The sequence below is a fragment of the Engystomops pustulosus genome, chromosome 4 (assembly GCF_040894005.1).
Source record: "Engystomops pustulosus chromosome 4, aEngPut4.maternal, whole genome shotgun sequence".
Taxonomy (NCBI): domain Eukaryota; kingdom Metazoa; phylum Chordata; class Amphibia; order Anura; family Leptodactylidae; genus Engystomops; species Engystomops pustulosus.
Genome location: NC_092414.1, coordinates 223,981,263 through 224,006,952, shown reverse-complemented (window position 1 = coordinate 224,006,952; position 25,690 = coordinate 223,981,263). Strand labels below are relative to the sequence as shown.

The 25,690-nt window shown below is 45.7% G+C and overlaps 1 protein-coding gene across 1 annotated transcript; it reads left to right on the top strand.

Annotated features, from left to right (window-relative positions):
- The first annotated feature begins 16,787 nt into the window (after window positions 1-16,787).
- Window positions 16,788-17,726, top strand: LOC140128805 (olfactory receptor 8I2-like). Its single transcript, XM_072150508.1, has one exon. The coding sequence runs from the start codon at window positions 16,788-16,790 to the stop codon at window positions 17,724-17,726; it is 939 nt and encodes a 312-aa protein (XP_072006609.1).
- Window positions 17,727-25,690: the final 7,964 nt, after the last annotated feature.

Genomic DNA, 25,690 nt, shown 5'->3' with positions numbered 1-25,690 from the left:
CTGGCTCTGTTTCAGATTGGAAGCATCAATGTTAAGTTCCACCAACTTTAACCTTCACATCATCAGTTCTTCTAGGAATAGTTTTTGATGGAACTTAACAAGGAAGTTTCTTCAGACATCTTAAAATTGATCACAGATCTTCTGTAGATGTATCTCCAAGTCTTCTATCTCTTCTAATCCAAGAAAGTATCAACAGACAGTCCCCAGGTTACCTACAAGATCGATTCTGTAGGTTTGTTCTTAACCTGAGTTTGTCTGTAAGTCGAAATTGTATATTTTATAATTGTAACCCAAGAAAAAATTTTCTTGGTCTCTGTGACAATTGGATTTTAAAAATGTTGGATTGTACAAGAACCAGGATTAACAATAAAACTTTATTGCAGATGCCGTTAATAACTGATGCAGCTGATCATTGTAGTCTAAGGGTAAAGTACAGTAACTTACCAATTACCAGAGGTCCGTTTGTAACTAGGGGTTGTCTGTAAGTAGGGGACCACCTGTACCTGGAGCTGTGATAGGAAACATCACTTTTGTAGCAGAGTTTGTCTGTTCCTCGCTCGATATTAGGCTTCTTACTCTGCTTCTGTTTTAGTAGGTGGTTGAGGATGATGATCATTTCACCCTTCTATAAATTTTTATTTTTACCAGGAGCACCCAATTGTAGAGTAAGATGTGTGAAGACAACCAGACCACGGTGACAGAGTTTGTTATCACCGGCTTTCAGAACACTCATGATCTCAGGATTGTCCTCTTCTGTCTCGCCCTTCTTGTGTACATGTTCATATTTTTGGGAAATCTCATGATCATTGTGTTGGTGTCCTCCAGTTATCGCCTCCATTGTCCAATGTACTTCTTCATCTCCCACTTGGCCTTGGCTGACCTGATTCTCACCACCAGTATCATACCCAACATGCTACAGATCATATGGATGGAAGGTCAGACAATGTCCATCAGTGGTTGTATCTCACAGTTCTTCTTTATATATACCTCCACCTGTACTCAATGCTGCATCCTCATGATGATGTCATTTGACCGATACTTGGCCATCTGTCTCCCGTTACGATATTCTTCTATAATGAATGTGAATTTTTCCATATATTTGATCCTTGGATCTTGGTCAACTGGGATTCTTCTCACAAAAGTTGAAGTCATTATGATAAGTCAATTACAGTTTTGTTCATCCAACATCGTTGACCACTTCTTCTGTGATTTTGTCCCTCTTCTTGCCCTTTTGTCTTCAGATGTCACTGCACTTTCTTGGGTTGACTTCTCAATTTGCATTTCTCTAATATTTTTGCCTTTTATTGCATCTCTTTGTCCTATATCTGTATCTTCATTGTGATTGTTAAGATCCCGTCCTTTAAGGGAAGAAGTAAAGCCTTCTCCGCCTGCAGCTCTCACCTTCTAGTGGTCTGCACTTACTATGGATCCCTCTTTGGTGTCTACTTGTCTCCATCACATGAAAATGCCTTCTATGAGAACAAGCTGAAATCTCAGTTTCTGATGCTTTTTTGGTCTTCTGATGTTTCTGCATGTTTGCATTCTGTTTCCTGGATTGTTGGATGGTCCCACAGGCAGTGATACAGGTTTGTAGATTTGGTGCAGATGATTTTTCAGGCTCCACATCAATTCACTATGGACAAGCCTTTTACTATGGTGGTGAGGTTCTGCTGTCATTAACCCCAGGGGGTGGTGGGCGATTATGGTGTAGGATAGGACATCCACACATTTAGATACAAGTGGATATTTGTTTTTTTTTAAATGTAAGTGGATTTTCTCAATCACTGAAGGAAATCTTAATATGGCCGGTATCGGGGACTTCCCACCACTGGGGACAAATCACTGTTTATGCATCTCGACCCGGATAGTTGATGCTATGAGTCTTACATAAAGGTAGGACTCAGGCAGAGTCCTCCTAAAAAACTCAAGTCACATTAACATGTAAAAGTTTTGATGTGACAATTATGACAATTATACAGTCAATTACAGGTAAAGGCTTCCTCTATATAACAGAGTAGAACTACATTGTAGCGGCTCGTGAATCCATCTCCTGACCGTCCATCCTCCGCCTTCTGCTCTGATAACCTTAAGGTGGTTTTATTACTCATTCATCTCTTCTAAGGTTCATGAACTCTCCATATTCTATACATTATACGGTTCAGAATAACCAATTATACAGAAGCTTTGTTATTGTAAGTTTCTTTGATGTGAAAACACATTAATATTGTGATTATAAAGCAGCATTGACTGAAGAACTTGACATTAAAGGTCATGTCAAGGATCATTAAAGGTCCTCAGCCCAAGGAGAAATAAGATTGATATGACAATGCAATTTACAATTTGGCTTTAGGACCTGGAATGATATCAGGACCAACAAGACTACAATGGGCAATGGTGTAAACCTTAGATCAGGGTCATCTATACCCTCACCACTGTTCCCATCCCACACATTGGGGCACATTTAACTTACCGGTCTGCTGGAGTTTACCAAAAGTGCATTGTCTGTGTATAATCAATAATAGTTTTATTCTATGTAACTTTACAATTAGAGATGAGCGAGCATACTCGTCCGAGTCTCCTGGTGACAGGTTCCCTTTAAGCTGCAACTCTGGCTGGTCTGTATATTTGGTCAGGAACTGTTGCCCCTCTAACTTGAGCACATCCATGGAATATGACTAGAGATGAGCGAGCATACTTGTCCGAGCTTGATGCTCGTTGGAGCATTAGCGTACTCGCAACTGCTCGTTGCTCGGGCAAATATTTTGCCAGCTCGAGAAAATGGCATCTCCCGGCGTTCTGATTTTTGGCGGCCAGAAACAGAGCCAATCACAAGCCAGGAGACTCTTCAGTACACCCAACATCACGTGGTACACTTACATGTCGATAGCAGTGGTTGGCTGGCCAGATCAGGTGACCCTGGAATAGACTAGCCCCTGCCCGCGCTGCTCGGATTATTCTCTGTCTGGATGCCGTTAGGGAGAGAGCTGCTGCTGGTCAGGGAAAGCGTTAGGGTGCTAGTAGATTACTGTTAGGCAGGATTGATTCTACAAGAACCTTACTGTTAGGCAGGAATAATTCTCCAGGAACCTTACTATTAGGCAGGAGTGATTCTCCAAGAACCTTACTATTAGGCAGGAGTGATTCTCCAAGAACCCAACAGATCTTGTTAGGGCTACATTAGCGTTTTTCAAAAGCTAAAGTGACACACTCCTTTTGTGTGCTGTCAGTGTAGGTCAGATACTAGCCATAGCAATCATCTTCTGTGGTTGCTGTCTGATTTCTTCTGCACGTTTTGTTCTTTAAAACCAAAAAAACAAAAAAAATTACCAAAAAAATTTAACAGTTTATATTTCTCTTCTATAAAGTCAATAAAATAGACTTTAATTTGGAAAATGTTGAACCCGAGGGCTAAGGGTAGAGGACGAGGGCGTGGGCATCCAATTACTGCAGGGGTCAGAGGTCGTGGTCCTGAGCGGGGTGAGACACTACCTGCTGATGAGGGAGCAGGGGAACGCCACAGAGCTACACTCCCTAGCTTCATGTCTCAACTTACTGGGACTCGTGGTAGAGCACTGTTGAGGCCACAACAGTGCAAACAGGTGATGTCGTGGATTTCGGACAATGCTTCAAGCATTTGTCAGTCTTCCACACATTCCAATCATGTTACCCAAGTGAGCACTCCTCCAGCTCCTCCACCTCAACCTCCTTCCCCCGAGTCTGGCCCCTCCCAGGAAAATTTGGAATTTGATCCAGGAGATCCTGGAGATGCAGCCCTATAGGCTGGTAGAGACAGAGGCCTTTTGCAACCTCATGGCCTACCTCGGTCAAGGTCTCTCAGGCCTACTATGTCTCCTCCTCCTCCAACCCCTCCTCCACCTCCTTCTCTGAATTACCATCCGTGGGCATGGCGCTATCAGTCGGTAGCTCTAGGCGCAACAGCAGTGCCGTTTCGCTAAGCGACAGCAGGCAGTGCTCAAACTGCTGAGCCTAGGCGATAAAAGGCACACCGCCCAAGAGCTATTACAAGGCATCACGGCGCAGACTGATCTGTGGCTGGCACCGCTGAACCTGAAGCCAGGCATGGTTGTGTGTGACAACGGCCGTAACCTGGTGGTGGCTCTGCAACTCGGCAGACTGACACATGTGCCATGCCTGGCCCATGTGTTAAATCTGATAGTTCAGAGTTTCCTCAAGACATACCCCAATCTGTCTGATTTGCTCACGAAGGTGCGCCGCATCTGTGTGCATTTCAGGAAGTCCAGCACAGATGCTGCCACTCTCAGGGCAGCGCAGTGCCGCCTCCAATTGCCCGCTCACCGACTGTTGTGCGACGTGCCCACGAGGTGGAATTCAACATTAACCATGTTATCCAGAGTTTACCAGCAGCGCAGAGCGATTGTAGACTGCCAGATGTCAACTTCCACGTGAACTGGTAGTCAGGTCAGTCAGCTTCCTAAAGACTACAATGAGGAGTAGAAGTGGATGTCTGATATCTGTCAGATGCTGAGGAACTTTGAGGAGTAAACACAGATGGTCAGTGGCGATGCCGCCATCATCAATCTCACCATCCCGCTGCTTGGCCTGTTGAAAACCTCTCTGGTCAGCATGAAGTCGGAAGCTTTGCGCTTGTCACAAGAGACGGGGGAATAAGATTCCCTTGTTGATAGCCAGAGCACCCTTAGGTCTGTTTCTCAGCTCGTATCGGAGGAGGTGGAGGAGGATGAGGAGGAAGAGGAGGAGAATGTCGGCGAGACAGAAGAGGGGACCATTGCTCAGTCCTTATTAACTGTTCAGCGTGTATGGGCAGAAGAAGAGGAGATGGAGGAGGAGGTGGAAATGGAGAGTCAGGCCAGTGAGGGGAGTGAATTCTTGCGTGTTGGCACTCTGGCGCATATGGCAGATTTCATGCTAGGCTGCCTATCCCGTGACCCTCGCGTTCAAAGAATTTATTCCAGCACCGATTACTGGGTGTTCACTCTCCTGGACCCACGGTACAAGCAAAATCTTTCCACTCTCATCCCTGGAGAGGAAAGGAGTGTGAGAATGCATGAATACCAGCAGGCCCTGGTGCACAAGCTGAAACAGTATTTCCCTTCTGACAGCGCTAGCGGCAGAGGGCGTACTTCTGCGGGACAAGTAGCGAGGGAGAGTAGGCGAGCAGGCAGCTTGTCCAGCACTGGCAGGGGTACGCTTTACAAGGCCTTTGCCAGTTTTATGTCACCCCAGCAAGAAACTGTCACCTGTCCCCAGTCTCGGCAGAGTAGGGCTGATCTTTACAGAAAGATGGTGAGGGAGTACGTAGCTGACCATACCATCGTCCTAAATGATCACACAGCTCCCTACAACTACTGGGTTTCAAAGCTGGACATGTGGCACGAACTGGCGATATACGCCTTGGAGGTTCTTGCCTGCCCTGCCGCTAGCGTGTTGTCCGAGCGGGTTTTCAGTGCAGCTGGTGGCATCATCACTGATAAGTGTACACGCCTGTCGACTGACAGCGCTGACCGGCTGACGCTTATCAAGATGAATAAAGCCTGGATTTCTAATGATTTCCATTCTCCACCAGGTGAAAGCAGCTTGACCTGAATAATTCACTCCCCCTCCTCATTTTCCTCCTTCTCCTCCTCTTTGTACACTAAAGCAGAGGCAACTGCCTATTTTTTTGCCAGGGCCAACTGCCTCTAGGTATAGTACTCTATCTATTTAATTTTTCTGGAGGACCACCTACCCGGTCCTCTGTTTTGAAAACTTTTTTGGACTGCCACATACAGGCACTATCCAAATTTAATAGATTAATTGATTAGCCTTTCTCACCTGTTACCTGCCCTTTTAATATGGTGTGTTTATGCTTAGTCTTTAGACCATGAGTAATAACAGACATACAAGTGTTCGAAACGCGTAGGTCTCTGTATATTATGCACCTTATTTTATGGAAATGAAATAAAGCTTTAAAATTTTTTAGCAGATTGGAGTGCCGGTCTTATTTTCAAGTTTACATGGAGATCTATGACAAATCTCTTTGAATGCCTTGTGCACCGGACCACACAGTTGAATTGGCGTCCTACATCTATGGTTGACGTGAGTGAGCGGGCAGCTCAAAACATTTTTCCTCTATTTTTCCTTCTATTGATCTTCACTCTGTGTTATATTATGATGCCATAAGGGAAAATACATTGAGATTTGTGGATCTGTGATTACAAAAATTACAAAATGTAATGAGACGTTTACCCTGGGGAGGGGAGACATTGACCAGACTCGGGAATTTGTCTCCCGGGTTATTTATGATATAAAAGAGACAAGAAATTATATAGAAATGTCACAGAAAGCAACACAAGGAAGACACAAGAGGAACCCAGACTGTCTAAGGCTCCATGTGTAAAGATTAGAGATGAGCGAACACTAAAATGCTCGGGTACTCGTTATTCGAGACGAACTTTTCCCGATGCTCGAGTGCTCGTCTCGAATAACGAACCCCATTGAAGTCAATGGGAGACTCGAGCATTTTTCAAGGGGACCAAGGCTCTGCACAGGGAAGCTTGGCCAAACACCTGGGAACCTCAGAAAAGGATGGAAACACCACGGAAATGGACAGGAAACAGCAGGGGCAGCATGCATGGATGCCTCTGAGGCTGCATAATCGCACCATTATGCCAAAATTATGGGCAACAGCATGGCCATGACAGAGTGACAGAATGAAGCTAGATAGCATCTAAAACATCCAATAATTGACCCTGACACTATAGGGGACGGCATGCAGAGGCAGCGGCAGCAGCGGCAGGCATGGCAACATACCCTAAATGGACTCAGGCTTCAAACCAATGGGTAGCAGAGAGGAACCAAAGGAGGTGAGCAAGAAGCGCTCAAATAATATCGGTACATGATAAAAGTTTGCCAGTATATTTTGTGGATTACACAGCAGGGTGGCGACAAAGTTAACATGGAAGCCATGAAAACAACCCAAAATTCTGCCTGACACAGCTCGTTTGATAAGGGGACCATGTATGGAGGCAGTGAACTAGTAGTAGATTAAAGGTGCTGCAGTTAAAACTATGTTAGTTGGATCTTGGCATGGAGCTGGCGCTCCGCTGCCAGGCGAGCTTTCGCCAATCCAAGCCCCTGTCTCTAGGCTACTCCCCAAACAGCACTTCTAAGAACCTTTTGTATAAGATCAAGTGTAGTAGCGTTCTTATAAGTTTAGGATATGCCGGGTGAGGGGAATGTAAACAGATGCGCAAGAAGCGCTGAAATAATATCCCTAAATGGTAAAAGTTTGCAAGTATATTTTGGGGATTACACAGCAGGGTGGCGACAAAGTTAACAACTTTGATGTGGAATGCCCTGTAATAGCTCTTGGGCGGTGTGCCTTTTATCGCCTAGGCTCAGCAGTTTCAGCACCGCCTGCTGTCGCTTAGCGATGGCACTGCTGCTGTGCCTAGAGCTACCGACTGATGGCGCCATGCCCACGGATGGTAATTCGGAGGAGGAGGAGGGGTGGGAGGAGGTATAGTAGGCCTTTGAGACCTGGACCGAGGTAGGCCCCGCAATTCTCTGCGTCGGCAGTATATGACCAGCCCCAGGGTCAGACTCGGTCCCAGCCTGCACCAAGTTAAGTGTAGTAGCGTTCTTATAAGTTTGGGATATGGCGGGTGAGGGGAATGTAAACAGATGCGCAAGAAGCGCATGATGCGCATGGAGCTGGCGTTCCGCTGCCAGGCGAGCTTTCGCCAATCCAAGCCCCTGTCTCTAGGCTACTCCCCAAACAGCACTTCTAAGAACCTTTTGTATAAGATCAAGTGTAGTAGCGTTCTTATAAGTTTAGGATATGCCGGGTGAGGGGAATGTAAACAGATGCGCAAGAAGCGCTGAAATAATATCCCTAAATGGTAAAAGTTTGCCAGTATATTTTGGGGATTACACAGCAGGGTGGCGACAAAGTTAACAACTTTGATGTGGAATCCATGAAAACAACCCAAATTTCTGCCTGACACACCTCGTTTGATAAAGGGACGATGTATGGAGGCAGCTATATGGACGACTTTTGGAGGTAGCAATGGAGACAACGTGTGGAGGCTGCTATGGAGACAATTTAATTTGGATAGTGCCTGTATGTGGCAGTCCCAAACATTTTTCAAACCAGAGGAGCAGGTAGGTGGCCCTCCAGTAAAATGGGATAGATTGAGTGCCTGTATGTGGCAGTCCCAAAAATGTTTCAAACCAGAGGAGCAGGTAGGTGGCCCTCCAGTAAAATGGAATAGATTGAGTGCCTGTATGTGGCAGTCCCAAAAATTGTTCAAACCAGAGGAGCAGGTAGGTGGCCCTGCAGTAAAATGGAATAGATTGAGTGCCTGTATGTGGCAGTCCCAAAAATTGTTCAAACCAGAGGAGCAGGTAGGTGGCCCTGCAGTAAAATGGAATAGATTGAGTGCCTGTATGTGGCAGTCCCAAAAATGTTTCAAACCAGAGGAGCAGGTAGGTGGCCCTCCAGTAAAATGGAATAGATTGAGTGCCTGTATGTGGCAGTCCCAAAAATGTTTCAAACCAGAGGAGCAGGTAGGTGGCCCTGCAGTAAAATGGAATAGATTGAGTGCCTGTATGTGGCAGTCCCAAAAATGTTTCAAACCAGAGGAGCAGGTAGGTGGCCCTCCAGTAAAATGGAATAGATTGAGTGCCTGTATGTGGCAGTCCCAAAAATTGTTCAAACCAGAGGAGCAGGTAGGTGGCCCTGCAGTAAAATGGAATAGATTGAGTGCCTGTATGTGGCAGTCCCAAAAATTGTTCAAACCAGAGGAGCAGGTAGGTGGCCCTGCAGTAAAATGGAATAGATTGAGTGCCTGTATGTGGCAGTCCCAAAAATGTTTCAAACCAGAGGAGCAGGTAGGTGGCCCTCCAGTAAAATGGAATAGATTGAGTGCCTGTATGTGGCAGTCCCAAAAATGTTTCAAACCAGAGGAGCAGGTAGGTGGCCCTGCAGTAAAATGGAATAGATTGAGTGCCTGTATGTGGCAGTCCCAAAAATGTTTCAAACCAGAGGAGCAGGTAGGTGGCCCTCCAGTAAAATGGAATAGATTGAGTGCCTGTATGTGGCAGTCCCAAAAATTGTTCAAACCAGAGGAGCAGGTAGGTGGCCCTGCAGTAAAATGGAATAGATTGAGTGCCTGTATGTGGCAGTCCCAAAAATTGTTCAAACCAGAGGAGCAGGTAGGTGGCCCTGCAGTAAAATGGAATAGATTGAGTGCCTGTATGTGGCAGTCCCAAAAATGTTTCAAACCAGAGGAGCAGGTAGGTGGCCCTCCAGTAAAATGGAATAGATTGAGTGCCTGTATGTGGCAGTCCCAAAAATGTTTCAAACCAGAGGAGCAGGTAGGTGGCCCTGCAGTAAAATGGAATAGATTGAGTGCCTGTATGTGGCAGTCCCAAAAATGTTTCAAACCAGAGGAGCAGGTAGGTGGCCCTCCAGTAAAATGGAATAGATTGAGTGCCTGTATGTGGCAGTCCCAAAAATTGTTCAAACCAGAGGAGCAGGTAGGTGGCCCTGCAGTAAAATGGAATAGATTGAGTGCCTGTATGTGGCAGTCCCAAAAATTTTTTAAAACAGAGGACCGGGTAGGTGGCCCTCCAGAAAAATGGAATAGATTGAGTGCCTGTATGTGGCACTCACAAAAATTGTTTCAAACAGAGGACCGGGTAGGTGGCCCTCCAGAAAAATTAAATGCATGAAGTACTATAGCAAGAGCCAGTGGGCCCTGTCAAAAAATAGCCATTTTCCTCTGCTTTACTGTACAAAGAGGAGGAGAAGGAGGAAAATGAGGAGGAGGAGGAGGAGTGGATCAATTATTCAGGTTGAGCTTCCTTCACCTGGTGGAGATTGGAAATTCTGAGAAATCCAGCCTTTATTCATTTTAATAAGCGTCAGCCGGTCAGCGCTGTCAGTCGACAGGCGTGTACGCTTATCGGTGATGATGCCACCAGCTGCACTGAAAACCCGCTCGGACAAGACGCTAGCGGCAGGGCAGGCAAGAACCTCCAAGGCGTACAGCGCCAGTTCGTGCCACATGTCCAGCTTTGAAACCCAGTAGTTGTAGGGAGCTGTGTGATCATTTAGGACGATGGTATGGTCAGCTACGTACTCCCTCACCATCTTTCTGTAAAGATCAGCCCTACTCTGCCGAGACTGGGGACAGGTGACAGTGTCTTGCTGGGGTGACATAAAGCTGGCAAAAGCCTTGTAAAGCGTACCCTTGCCAGTGCTGGACAAGCTGCCTGCTCGCCTACTCTCCCTCGCTACTTGTCCCGCAGAACTACGCACTCTGCCGCTAGCGCTGTCAGAAGGGAAATACTGTTTCAGCTTGTGCACCAGGGCCTGCTGGTATTCATGCATTCTCACACTCCTTTCCTCTCCAGGGATGAGAGTGGGAAGATTTTGCTTGTACCGTGGGTCCAGGAGAGTGAACACCCAGTAATCGGTGCTGGAATAAATTCTTTGAACGCGAGGGTCACGGGATAGGCAGCCTAGCATGAAATCTGCCATATGCGCCAGAGTACCAACGCGTAAGAATTCACTCCCCTCACTGGCCTGACTGTCCATTTCCTCCTCCTCCAACTCCTCCAACTCCTCTTCTTCTGCCCATACACGCTGAACAGTGAAGGACTCAACAATGGTCCCCTCTTGTGTCTCGCCAACATTCTCCTCCTCATCCTCCTCCACCTCCACCTCCTCCGATATGCGCTGAGAAACAGACCTCAGGGTGCTTTGGCTATCAACAAGGGAATATTCTTCCCCCGTCTCTTGTGACGAGCGCAAAGCTTCCGACTTCATGCTGACCAGAGAGTTTTTCAACAGGCCAAGCAGCGGGATGGTGAGGCTGATGATGGCGGCATCGCCACTGACCATCTGTGTTGACTCCTCAAAGTTACTCAGCACCTGACAGATATCAGACATCCACGTCCACTCCTCATTGTAGACTTGAGGAAGCTGACTGACCTGACTACCAGTTCTGGTGGAAGTTGACATCTGGCAGTCTACAATCACTCTGCGCTGCTGGTAAACTCTGGATAACATGGTCAGTGTTGAATTCCACCTCGTGGGCACGTCGCACAACAGTCGGTGAGCGGGCAGTTGGAGGCGGCGCTGCGCTGCCCTGAGAGTGGCAGCATCTGGGCTGGACTTCCTGAAATGCGCACAGATGCGGCGCACCTTCGTGAGCAAATCAGACAGATTGGGGTATGTCTTGAGGAAACGCTGCACTATCAGATTTAACACATGGGCCAGGCATGGCACATGTGTCAGTCTGCCGAGTTGCAGAGCCGCCACCAGGTTACGGCCGTTGTCACACACAACCATTCCCGGCTTGAGGTTCAGCGGTGCCAGCCACAGATCAGTCTGCGCCGTGATGCCCTGTAATAGCTCTTGGGCGGTGTGCCTTTTGTCGCCTAGGCTCAGCAGTTTGAGCACCGCCTGCTGTCGCTTAGCGACGGCACTGCTGCTGTGCCTAGAGCTACCGACTGATGGCGCCGTGCCCACAGATGGTAGTTCGGAGGAGGAGGTGGAGGAGGGGTGGGAGGAGGAGGAGGCATAGTAGGCCTGAAACACCTGGACCGAGGTAGGCCCCGCAATTCTCTGCGTCGGCAGTATATGAGCAGCCCCAGGGTCAGACTCGGTCCCAGCCTCCACCAAGTTAACCCAATGTGCCGTCAGCGATATATAGTGGCCCTGCCCGGCAGCACTCGTCCACGTGTCCGTGGTCAGGTGGACCTTGTCAGAAACGGCGTTGGTCAGGGCACGGATGATGTTGTCTGACACGTGCTGGTGCAGGGCTGGGACGGCACATCGGGAAAAGTAGTGGCGGCTGGGGACCGAATACCGAGGGGCGGCCGCCGCCATGAGGTTGCGAAAGGCCTCGGTCTCTACTAGCCTATAGGGCAGCATCTCCAGGCTAAGCAATCTGGAGATGTGCACATTAAGGGCTTGGGCGTGCGGGTGGGTTGCACTATATTTGCGTTTCCGCTCCAGCGTCTGGGGTATGGAGAGCTGAACGCTGGTGGATGCTGTGGAGGATCGTGGAGGCGACGATGGGGTTTTTGTGGCAGGGTCCTGGGCAGGGGGCTGACTAGCAGCTGACACAGGGGAAGGAGCAGTGGTGTGCACGGCCGGAGGTGAACGGGCTTGTTGCCACTGAGTGGGGTGCTTAGCATTCATATGCCTGCGCATACTGGTGGTAGTTAAGCTAGTAGTGGTGGAACCCCTGCTGAGCCTGGTTTGGCAAATGTTGCACACCACAGTCCGTCGGTCATCCGGTGTTTCCTTAAAGAACCTCCACACTTCTGAAGATCTAGCCCTCGCCGCAAGAGCCCTCACCACGGGAGCTTCACTAGTTGACAGTGGCGCTGATGCACCAGCTCTGGCCCTGCCTCTCCGTCTGGCCCCACCACTGCCTCTTCCAACCTGTTCAGGTCGAGGACTCTCCTCCGTCTCAGAAGCACTGTGTTCACCCGGCCTCTCAACCCAGCTTGGGTCTGTCACCTCATCATCCTCCGATCCCTCAGTCTGCTCCCCCCTCGGACTTCCTGCCCTGACAACAACTTCCCCACTGTCTGACAACCGTGTCTCCTCATCGTCGGACACCTCTTTACACACTTCCACTACGTCAAGAAGGTCATCATCACCCACAGACTGTGACTGGTGGAAAACCTGGGCATCGGAAAATTGCTCAGCAGCAACCGGACAAGTGGTTTGTGACTGTGGGAAGGGTCCAGAAAACAGTTCCTCAGAGTATGCCGGTTCAAATGCCAAATTTTCCTGGGAGGGGGCAGACTGGGGGGGAGGAGGCTGAGGTGCAGGAGCTGGAGGAGTGGCGATTTCGGTGACATGGGTGGACTGCGTGGAAGACTGACTGGTGGTGGACAAATTGCTCGAAGCATTGTCAGCAATCCACGACATCACCTGTTCGCACTGTTCTGGCCTCAACAGTGCTCTACCACGAGTCCCAGTAACTTCAGACATGAACCTAGGGAGTGTAGCTCTGCGGCGTTCCCCTGCTCCCTCATCAGCAGGTGGTGTCTCACCCCGCCCAGGACCACGGCCTCTGACCCCTGCAGTAGTTGGACGCCCACGTCCCCGCCCTCGTCCTCTACCCCTAGCCCTCGGGTTAAACATTTTTAAAATGAGAGTTATAACTTTATTTTTTTTTTTACTTTTTTTTGTTTTTTTTTGTGTTTTTTTTTTTTTTTTTGTGTTTTTTGTTTTTTTTTGAGTTTTTAAAACCAAACAATGCTATCCTATTGCTATGGCTATTTTCTAGCCAAGTATCAAAGGAAGCACAGTACTATGCCAGATGAGATGACACTGAGTTATTGCCTAATAGAAATCCAACCCCTACTGAATTTTGCCACTTCGGCCTTTGCTATGGATATGTGCGCCACTAAGCGCAGAACACAGCGGTCGCAAGTCCCACTACAAATTGCTCAGAATTGGCAAGTACATGCACTGCAGAAACTACAGTCACCAGCAGATCAACCAGAAATCAAATATATAGAACGCTACTGTAGGCTTCAAGAAGCTGTTTGTATTCTCCTATGGCTATTTTCTAGCCAAGTATCAAAGGAAGCACAGTACTATGCCAGATGAGATGACACTGAGTTATTGCCTAATAGAAATCCAACCCCTACTGAATTTTGCCACTTCAGCCTTTGCTATGGATATGTGCGCCACTAAGCGCAGAACACAGCGGTCGCAAGTCCCACTACAAATTGCTCAGAATTGGCAAGTACATGCACTGCAGAAACTACAGTCACCAGCAGATCAACCAGAAATCAAATATATAGAACGCTACTGTAGGCTTCAAGAAGCTGTTTGTATTCTCCTATGGCTATTTTCTAGCCAAGTATCAAAGGAAGCACACTACTATGCCAGATGAGATGACACTGAGTTATTGCCTAATAGAAATCCAACCCCTACTGAATTTTGCCACTTCAGCCTTTGCTATGGATATGTGCGCCACTAAGCGCAGAACACAGCGGTCGCAAGTCCCACTACAAATTGCTCAGAATTGGCAAGTACATGCACTGCAGAAACTACAGTCACCAGCAGATCAACCAGAAATCAAATATATAGAACGCTACTGTAGGCTTCAAGAAGCTGTTTGTATTCTCCTATGGCTATTTTCTAGCCAAGTATCAAAGGAAGCACAGTACTATGCCAGATGAGATGACACTGAGTTATTGCCTAATAGAAATCCAACCCCTACTGAATTTTGCCACTTCAGCCTTTGCTATGGATATGTGCGCCACTAAGCGCAGAACACAGCGGTCGCAAGTCCCACTACAAATTGCTCAGAATTGGCAAGTACATGCACTGCAGAAACTACAGTCACCAGCAGATCAACCAGAAATCAAATATATAGAACGCTACTGTAGGCTTCAAGAAGCTGTTTGTATTCTCCTATGGCTATTTTCTAGCCAAGTATCAAAGGAAGCACAGTACTATGCCAGATGAGATGACACTGAGTTATTGCCTAATAGAAATCCAACCCCTACTGAATTTTGCCACTTCAGCCTTTGCTATGGATATGTGCGCCACTAAGCGCAGAACACAGCGGTCGCAAGTCCCACTACAAATTGCTCAGAATTGGCAAGTACATGCACTGCAGAAACTACAGTCACCAGCAGATCAACCAGAAATCAAATATATAGAACGCTACTGTAGGCTTCAAGAAGCTGTTTGTATTCTCCTATGGCTATTTTCTAGCCAAGTATCAAAGGAAGCACAGTACTATGCCAGATGAGATGACACTGAGTTATTGCCTAATAGAAATCCAACCCCTACTGAATTTTGCCACTTCAGCCTTTGCTATGGATATGTGCGCCACTAAGCGCAGAACACAGCGGTCGCAAGTCTCACTACAAATTGCTCAGAATTGGCAAGTACATGCACTGCAGAAACTACAGCCACCAGCAGATCAACCAGAAATCAAATATATAGAACGCTACTGTAGGCTTCAAGAAGCTGTTTGTATTCTCCTATGGCTATTTTCTAGCCAAGTATCAAAGGAAGCACAGTACTATGCCAGATGAGATGACACTGAGTTATTGCCTAATAGAAATCCAACCCCTACTGAATTTTCCCACTTCGGTCTTTGCTATGGATATGTGTGCCACTAAGAGCTAAACACAACGGTAGCAAGTCCCCCTGCTAATTCCTCACAAAATGGTAAAAGATGCAAATTAAAATAAAAAAAGTAGAACGTTATTGTAGCCCTAAGAAGGGCTGTTGGGTTCTTTGAGAATCACTCCTGCCTAACAGTAAGCTAATAGAACACCCTAACGCTTTCCCTGAGCAGCAGCAGCTCTCTCCCTAGCGGCATCCAGAGACAGAATGATCCGAGCAGCGCGGCCAGCGGCTAGTCTATCCCAGGGTCACCTGATCTGGCCAGCCAACCACTGCTATCGACGTGTAAGGGTACCACGTCATGCTGGGTGGAGTGCAGAGTCTCCTGGCTTGTGATTGGCTCTGTTTCTGGCCGCCAAAAAGCAAAACGGCGGGAGCTGCCATTTTCTCGAGCGGGCGAAGTATTCGTCCGAGTAACGAGCAGTTTCGAGTACCCTAATGCTCGACCGAGCATCAAGCTCGGACGAGCATGTTCGCTCATCTCTAGTAAAGATCCATAGGGTCATATAGGTAAAGTAGCAGCATCGTAGGGATCTTCATAACGATCAATATTGGGGTTATCATAAGGATCCAGGGCTGTGATATCTGCATGATGAGGTCTGAATAATCCCTGAAACCAACCCAGAACTGTAAGTAAAAATGTCATCTTGTTTCACAGAGGAAAAATTACAGGAAAAAAAATCTTACAGACAGAATAAACAACAAAATCACTCATGAAGGAGACTTGTATTATTTTACTTGATTTATTTTATGAAAATATGAATAAATATAAGAAAACCTTCCCGGTCTCAGCTTTGGTTACACTGTGCAGTTTATTCTTACATATTATCATCAAGGTGCAAAGTAAATTAAAAAAATAAAAATATCCACAAAAACATCACAGGGCAAAACTGTTCTACCAGCCCATGACAACCAATCATAGTTCAGTTGGTGGGGGAAAATGTCATCTGAGCTCTAATTGGTTTCCATGGGCAACTAGAACGGTTTTTGCTATCAAACACTTCTGACAAATCTCCCCCATTAAGTAGGAGAAACTCAGCTCGGAGGATGTTTCAAACATCTTGGAGAACATGATCTGAGGATACAGAAACTTCTCAGGGAGGTTGTTCCAGACAACTTGAGGGACCAAGCCCAGATCTTCTGTGGAACGTTGCTCCAATCCTTCAGTTATTATCATTAGATTCTAGAGAACTAGAACTCGTATCATGTTGCTGGGGTCAGTGTGGTCATGGGAAAGGACCTTTGACGTAAAACTGTCCTCCACAACCTCCCTTTGTAGTAGAGCCCGGCTGCTCCTCAGTAAGTTCTGTGTCTCCTCCTCATCTGCTTCTGTTTCAGAAGACGAATGTCTTTATTAACGAGAAAAATGATCATCAGTTTAGTATAACTGGACGATCACATCCCTAACTATAGTCCTACAACCTCCCTGACTGTATCAGGTGTACGGAGAGGGCAGAGGCCGGTCACACCTAAGAGTGAAAGGACCAGTACATTATATACAACATCTTTCTGAAGGACAATGCAATGTTTTAGATATTTTCACTAACTGATTTCATCAATCTGTTTAGTTTCTTTTCTCTTTCTTTTCCTTTTTTTTACTAGGAGAACCTTATTGTAGTGTAAGATGTGTGGAGACAACCAGACCACGGTGACAGAGTTTTTTATCACCGGCTTTCAGAATACTCATGAGTTCCGGATTGTCCTCTTCTGTCCTGTCCTTCTCATGTACATGTTCATATTTCTTGGAAATCTCATGATCATTGTGTTGGTGTCCTCCAGTTATCGTCTCCATTGTCCAATGTACTTCTTTATCTCCAACCTGGCCCTGGCCGACCTGATTATCACCACTAGTGTTGTACCCAATCTGTTACGTATCATATGGATGGATGGTGACAGTATGACCATCAATGGTTGTATCTCACAGTTCTTCTTTGTATTTGCCTCTACCTGTGCTCAATGCTGTATCCTCATGATGATGTCTTTTGACCGGTACTTGGCCATCTGTCTCCCGTTACGCTATACTTCTATAATGAACATGACTTACTCCACATGGTTGGTCCTTGGTTCTTGGTCAACTGGGATTTTATTCATGAAAGTTGAAGCAATCATGCTAAGTCAATTACAATTTTGTTCTTCCAACATCATTGACCATTTCTTCTGTGATTTTGTTCCTCTTCTTGCCCTCTCAACTTCAGATGCCAGTGCACTTTTTTGGGTTGACTTTGCATTTTGCATTTTCTTTATTTGTTTGCCCTTCATTTTCATTACATTGTCCTATATTTGTATTTTCTCTGTGATTTTTCAGATCTCCTCCTGGAAAGGAAGAAGTAAAGCCTTCTCCACCTGCAGCTCTCACCTTCTAGTGGTCTGCACTTACTATGGATCCCTCTTTGGTGTCTACTTGTCTCCATCACATGAAAATGCCTTCTATGAGAACAAGCTGAAATCTCTGCTCTTTGTCATGCTCACCCCATGTACCAATCCCATAATATACAGCATGAGGAACAAGGAGATCATCGACACCATGAAGAACCTCTACAGAAGAATGAATAGACTTCTATAGTTAACAAGCAATAGAAGAACAAATGGGGGACACTGCACTGAGTCAACCCTTAGCCACTAGTAGCAACAATACACGTTGCGCAAAACATCATTGGGGTGCCGACTTGTTGGGTGGTGAGGCGGAGCTCTAGCTTAAAATGTCCAGAAGAGTGCAGATAAACATTCAACTGAGAAGAAAGAAGTAAAGCTGGCACTTTTCGATAAAAATCCGAAACTTTATTCCAACACGATTAAAACAACATTGAATTGCGATGTTCCCAATATTCATAAGTGTATCGGGAACATGGCAATTCGATTAGGACAGGAGAGGGAGCACCACGTCTTATTGAACACATCAGAGAAGCGCATGCCAATGACCCTAACACTATTTCTTTTGCAGGTTTAGAAGCTGTCCCTGTACCTCCTAATGGAGGTGACCGACATAAGCCTTTGCTTCCATGCGAAGCTTCTTGGATAATTAGAACTGGGTCCATTGGGTCTGAATGACAAAAATGAAATGGGAACGTTTTTTTGTAATTCTTATAAGTAATTGTATCTGTATATCGCTCTCTTGGTTTGCTCTCTGGGTCTTGTTCCTTCGTTTTGCGTTCCCTTTTTTCTTTGTTTTAGCTTCTGTGTTCCTATGTATAATATGCATAATGCCATTGAAATCTCTGGTCTATTGTGACATCACACCTATAGAGGCAACGTAGTATCTACTTAACTAGCTTACGTAGCCGTAGTAATACATTGTTTACTATTACATACTTACCTCGTATACTTAAAACTGTTCTGCTGTGCTGTACTCCGTCGATGGAACTGCCTACTTCCTTCAGCGAACCACTCACAGCATTTGTTTATCTGGTTGTTAAAATACCTTGTCCGGTGCCATAATTTAAAGTACAGGTGAGGACGCCGGAAAGTCAGGCAGGATTAAGCGATTCTGAAGCGCGAAACTGACCGTCGCCTTCTGTGGGCTCCTGCACCTTTTTTGCTTCCCTTGCGCAACGATGTTGTTTTATTCATGTTGGAATAAAGTTTTGGATTTTTATCGGTGAGTGCCAGCTTTATTTCTTTCTTCTCAACTGAATGACTTCTCTAGTTAGTTTAACATCTTATCAGCCATCCCTTTCTATATGCGGCAGGTGTCAGTTGCCTTCGGCAGGCGGTAATGTAGAATGTTGAATGACAGCTATGGGAGCCTCTAACAGGCGGCAAGTAGTTATGGCAACCAATCAGCACCCAGAGCTGACGTGACAGGGGGTGCAGAGAATTATGTAAAGATATAGGCAAAGTTTATCTTTTCTTTCACAAGCTAGTTCGGGCAATAGGAAGGGATAGCTGGGAACCGGGTTTAGCATCAGGACCACTGTCTGTGTCTTTTGTTTCTCACCAGGCCATGCATTGCAAAAAGTCAGCTCACTTGTATCCAAAACAGCAGAACCAGCTACCATGTAAAACACAAAAATGCCGATCTTACTGTGGAGCAGCAGGCAGACTGTACGATACAAAAAGGCAAAGAAGGCACGAGGAGCAGGAAAATAGTAAGCACCATAGTAAGTCAATACAACAGGATCTCCGCTCACTTGCACAGTTTGTACCTCTCCATGTGCGAGCAGAGTGCAATCTCCAGAACTGATCCCCGGGAACAACTCTGTGGCTCAGAAGGTTCCTCTCAGAAAACACTCTACTGCACCGGGCGCCAGATCACTGCGGATGGATCGGATCCAAAGAAAAGATGTAACAATATAGATAAAAAATGTTCTTTCTAAATACTCACAAAAGTAACCAAATGAAAAGGCCTTCAGAAAACATTTTGCTGAGCACGTCAGTGGCTCTCACATGTTTACCGACTCGAGTTACATCCATATGGCCTTATCCAGGGCTTAGCCACAGTTTAACCTCTCTTTATGTAATTCAATACAATTTTTCTTCCATAGACTTTATAAAATTGTCCTATAATATCAAGACATATAGACACATACACTATATACATCTATAGCAAGGCACAGAGAAGACAAATAGGACCGTGAGCCCTAAACTGGACCCGGCAAAACTGTCACTTGCCTACTTACCTCATGTATCCTAGGGTGAAACAGAACAACCACAACGACAGTCCCTCCCTAAGGCAGAGCCCAGAAACAAAACAAAAGTTACAAACAAATAACACAGTAAGCGAGGTCAGGGGTCTGGGTCACAATAGAGATGCCAGATTAAGTACAGAATCGAGTATCAGAAGGGAAGATCAATATATGATAGCCAAAGTCAGTAAACCAGAAGAATCTAAGGTGCACAACAAGAGCCGAGAGCCGAGAACATAAATATAACCAGCAGGGTATAACGAAACTGGGCAGGTTCCTGAATGACACCTGAACCAGGAGACTGGATCACTGTCCATCACTCCTGTCAACCTCCCTGGACAGAGCTGGGCTACAGGGAGCTGGGTGTGGGCCAATAGGTCCAAACGCAGCAGAAACCTTAGCTACCGTTCACACACAGAAAACACAAACACGAATTAAAAGCACCTAAGCCGCCATCTCCGGGCAGGGGGAGATCTTGCCACAGACTTGACAGTAGCCCCCCTTTTATTATCCCTACACAGTTTGGCAGGAGGACAATGGACCATCTGGAGCGGAAGTGTCTTACAGCTGGTACATACCTCCCACTTAAAATCACAAACAATCACAAACCTCCTGTGACCGTGAAGGCCACTAATAAGACCAAGCCACTAGACATTTGGTGCAGCAAAATTGAGGGGTACAAACAATCTGTCGGGTTGTCTCTGGGTGCCAGATCTTGACAATATGTAATAAAAGCAGAAAGTTCATTATCAATGGTAGCAAGAACATTATCAGAGGACAAGATTTTTTCAGGGGAACTCCCAGAGGTGTTAGTCTGGGCATTATCTCGCATAACCTCATGCACTGGATGAGAAAACCTGAAATCCCCTCCTCATGCCTTCCCCTCAGCCCATGCCTTCACTTATCCATTTATGCCCAGGCCTATTTTGGGTACTGTAAGATGTTTTTACCATGTGTAGGCATGTTTTCATTATTCTCAGTCTGTCATTTGTGATCTTTAGGGAGAGTGCAGTAGGGGATTCAGGCCTAGTCCAAACTCTAGCCCTTTGTAGCTTCTATGACAGGGTCATTATTGGACAGGAGAGGAAATGAGAGGTTATGGGGCACATGTATGTCATGGGTGCCCCTGCGACACAGGTCCTGGGTCGCAGGCGTACCCGTGTGCCCCTCTGTGCCCCTCTGTGCCCCTTCATATCAGCAGCTGTCCTTCTTACCTGTCCGTGTTCCACTGGCGGTCTCCTCACTCCAAAGCGCGCATCCCCGCCTCCTAGAGCACAAGTGCGCCACTGTTCTGGAATTTAAAGGGCCAGCGCGCCGATAATTGGCGCTGGCCGGCTGCCCTTCCTTGTTAGATTCCCAGCCCCTTCCTGTGTCCCCTGCCGGATCTTTGTGCTTACATGCCTGATAGAAAGCTGTGTTTCTTGCCATGTTAGTTTATCCTGATTTCACGTTTTGACCTTGATTCCATTCCTGACTTCTCTCCTGTGCTGCCTGTCCTGACCTATCGCTACGTCCCTGACTCTGATCCTGTGCTGCTGTCCTGACCTCCTTCCTGTCCGCGACTCTGTCTCTGCTTCATGATTCCGCACCTCACGTTGGCCACCACCGCAGACAAAGTCATGCCTGTGGAGCGACCTGGTGGTACTAGCCCACCTTGCTTTGCGGCTCTGGTGAAAACTGCGTACCACTTAGACTACTCTCCCAGGTGTTGGCTCACGTCATCATCTGTGGTTGTTCAGTGGGTCCTCTACACCTGAATCCTGACAATGTATCATAGTTTTTGGGCTGCCCCTTTTTCAGGTTTCGTGAAGTTGGCCTACTTAATCTTTGCAATGTATCTTAAGTTTTTTTCTCTTTGTGATACATTTGATGAGTTGCCTGTTTAGTCTCACTTTTGTGACATTTTTAGTTTTGACGTCTGACTTTTGAGTCCCAAGTAGTAGCCGTGAAAGTTAGTCTGGGTCTAGCTTGCTCTGCTTTTTGGGGCTTATTAGGCGCAAGAATGGGGCAATTTCAGAGCCCAAAAGCCGCCCAAGTTGAACAAACACCTGGGCTACAATGATAAATACGGCCACTGCAGTACATCCTGGAGGCAGATAACGCTGGTGCCCTGCTTGATTCTGCACCTGAAAAGTCGCAAACTGTGAAAAGTCGAATAAACCAAAGAAAATGAGCACAATATGAGTGATACATGTCCCCCTATGTGTATTGCAGAAAACAGAATGTCCATTAGATCACACTAGAAGCTGTTTCCCATCTGTTCGTCTCTTGGAAGACCTGGAACAGGACTCTTGTTGCTGGAGTGGAGACAGAAGTGTGATCACCGCTTCAGACCAAAGCTTCCAAATTCCAATGGGTGTAAAACCCCTTAAAGCAGGGTGTGGAGCACTCAGAAGGGGCTCTCTACCTGGAAACACAGATGCTGGACTGTGTGAGAGCCACACATGAGTGACACAGGGTTACTGAAGTATTTTCCCTGCTGGCAGGGAGAAGCCTCCAGTGGATAGTGAGGGGGGCCAGATGTAAAGTTGGAGCCGGACAGGCGAGGATTTAGTTTGATGCTGGTGTTTTTCTGGAATAAATGCACAGTTTCAACTTGTATCCTGCTGTCTATGATGGATTTGTCAGTGCCGATCCCACTATTTGAGCTGAACCCCTTCATACACCATTTTGGTGTATTTTCAAGTGTTTTTATTTTTTGTCCAGTATTTCATTTGTGTCTCTTGATATATTTAATAAACTGATTTTGTTTACAACTATTTGTCCTTCTGATGCTTCTCTCCTGGTCTTCTGAAGTTTCCTTGACCCAGGCAACTTAAAGCTTGTTACACCACTTAAGCCGATTGTTCCACATGCCAAAACTACCCATGTCATAATCCCCCCCCCCCCCCATCTTCCAAATTCCCACAATCACAACATAACACTGTAATTCTGTTGGATAATTTTGGCCATAGCAGCCATTTTATTACAAACATACATAAAAAATTTCATCCAAATAGACATAACTTTAAATTATTACAATTGCAAAAAACAAGTAAGACTTCCTTGGAGCTACAAACTTCAGCCGCCATTCTGCTTCTGGACCATGCCTTACCCCCAACCACTAACTCAGGTTTGAAGGCACCGGATTCCCCTTGCAGATGGCTAAATATATATGTGTACATATACCTATAACCACCTACTCCTGGACACCACCCAGCACCTGGACAACCACCTCATTAAATGATTAAAAGGGGTTTGTGCATACAAGGCGACCCTGTCCCACATATTTCACTGCACATCCAACTCCACATCCAAACTCCCTAACCGGGCCAGCTGCCGTTACACCTATCAGCCCTTCTCCACCCCTCTTCCCCTGTCTTCTACAGTCAAATGATAAAACATTCCCCCTCCCAAATACCCACAGCTACACCTCTTCACCACATCAAAAAAACCCATATTCATGAAGAAAGAAGCAGGGATGTATGAGACATTTATGTTGGACTTAATTTAAGCCTCACATCGAGGCCTTTACTACAACCTGCTGCCTCCATCTCATGAACATCACTCACTAGTCCATGTCCTCATCATCTCCTGCTTGGACTACTGCAACATTTTTCTCTGTGATCTCTCAGCAAAATCCCCTTCAATGGTTGTTGGTGAACTTCAAACGGGCCTAAACAAGTTCTGGTGGGAGCAGGGGGACCTTATGAGCCCTCCAGGATTTTAATCAATGATAGTGTAATGTGTTACTAACAGTAATCTATGAGACTGTGGTCAGTGCTTGCTGCAGGACAAGATCCCATGTAGTTCTGGCCTGATTCCTAACCTGTCTTACAATCATCCTGAGCCCAGGAGTCGATTTCTTGTCTGGAGCCCTAGATGACCCAGATCTTGACAGTTGTTGCCTTCACACCAAGTTTCCTGCCTGTTGTCCGGTATCCCTCACAGCCTTGTGCAGGTCTACAATTTTATCCATTTGTTTGGTCTTGGCCATGGTGGAGAGGATGGAGTGTGATTGATGGAGTGTGTGGATTGGAGTCTTTTATACAGGTAACAAGATCAAACAGGTGAAGTGACCTGTGATCAAAATGAAAGACCTCTCCATTCTCTGTAGGTTTTTGAAGGGAAATATCGTCAGTGTATCAAAAACTTATTTTCCCAAAATATTGAACTTTGTAAATATATTAAAAAAAGAAATACTGCTACTTTTATGACTAAAGAATAACATAATAGTTTTATTCTATTTAACTTTACAATACTTGATAAATAAAGATGAACAGACCCGTAGTTCCAGTTCAGGTTCGGCCAACGTGGCTCGGACATATTGCCGGATTGGTGGCTGAACAGTCAATCCATCAAATTGACGTCCCCCACATCTAGCCACATAGCCAAACACCGAACCCCAACATGAAACCTGATAAGTAGTAATGATCTTCACTCTGTGTTATATTAGACCAGCATAAGGGGAAAATACATTGATATATGTGGATCTATGATTAGAGAAATTACAAAACATAACAAGATGTTTCCCCCGGGGGAAGGGAGAGATTCAGATAACTCAGAAATTGGTCTACAGGGTTATTTTTGATATAAAAGAGACAAGAATTTATATAGAAATGTCTCAGATAGAACAAGTAACAAGGATACATGGAAGACAAAGGCAAAGAGGAACCCAGATTGTCTAAGGCTCCATGTAAAGTAACAGCATCGTAGGGATCTTCATAGGGATCAACTTTGGGGGTCATCATAAGGATCTATAATATCCGTATAATGTGTAGTATATAATCCTTGAAACTGACCCTGAACTGTAAGTAAAAGTGTAATATTGTTTCACTGAGGAAAAAAAACTCAAAGACTAAACTCAAAGAATAAAAAATGAAAATCATTATTTTGCTCTCATGCTTTTTCTTTATTCAGAATATCTTTCTAAAAATTATTTCATGTTCATAAAAACTTTTTTTCTTAAACTCATTCTCTTGACTTCGTAAAGAATTACATGGAAGAAAATACAGCTTACGTGTAAATACTGTTAAGTGTCGTAGGTTTCGGTGAAGGTCTACGTTTCGTGGAGTCTGACCTGTTCTTCTAGTAGTAGTTATTTAGATTTCATACTGTATAGTTTATTTTTTACCAATGATCAAAATGCAAAGTAAAATGTCACTACCATCAATATTTGGTGTCACCCCCTTGTTCCCACAAAACATCACAGAGCATTACTTATAGATACGTTAGCAGACAGTAGAAGAAACTCAGCATCTGAAGACGTAGAAACTCGTCACGGAGGTTGTACTAGACAACTTGAGGAACCAAGCCCAGATCTTCTGTGGAACGTGGCTCCAATCCTTAATAATCCTCCAATAATTATCATTAGATTTAAGAGAACTAGAACTTGTATCATGTTGCTGGGGTCAGTGTGGTCATGGGAAAGGACCTTGGACGTGAAACTGTCCTGCACAACCTCCCTTTGTAGTAGAGTCCGGCTGCTCCTCGGTAAGTTCTGAGCCTCCTCCTCATCTGCTTCTGTTTCAGAAGACGAATGTATTTTATAAATTAGAAAAATGATCATCAGTTTAGTATAACTGGACGATCACATCCCTAACTATAGTCCTACAACCTCCCTGACCGTATCAGGTGTACGGAGAGGGCAAAGGCCGGTCACACCAAATAGAGATGGGACTTATAGAACTACAGTTTTTGTATTAATGAAATCCGCTTCAGCTTAGCCCTTCTTCTTCTGTACGACTTCTCTTTGAGCAGAAATTTTTGAAACCAGCCTAGAACTTATGCACAGTACATTATATACAACATCTTTCTAAAGGACAATGCAATGTTTTAGATATTTCCACTAACTGATTTCCTGCACCTGGTTTAATTTCTTTTCTTTTCCTTTTTACTTACTAGGAGAACCTTATTGTAGTGTAAG

Excerpts from the sequence above, each read along its gene's own strand:
- LOC140128805 (XM_072150508.1), top strand. The coding sequence starts at position 16,788 with ATGTGTGGAGACAACCAGACCACGGTGACAGAGTTTTTTATCACCGGC.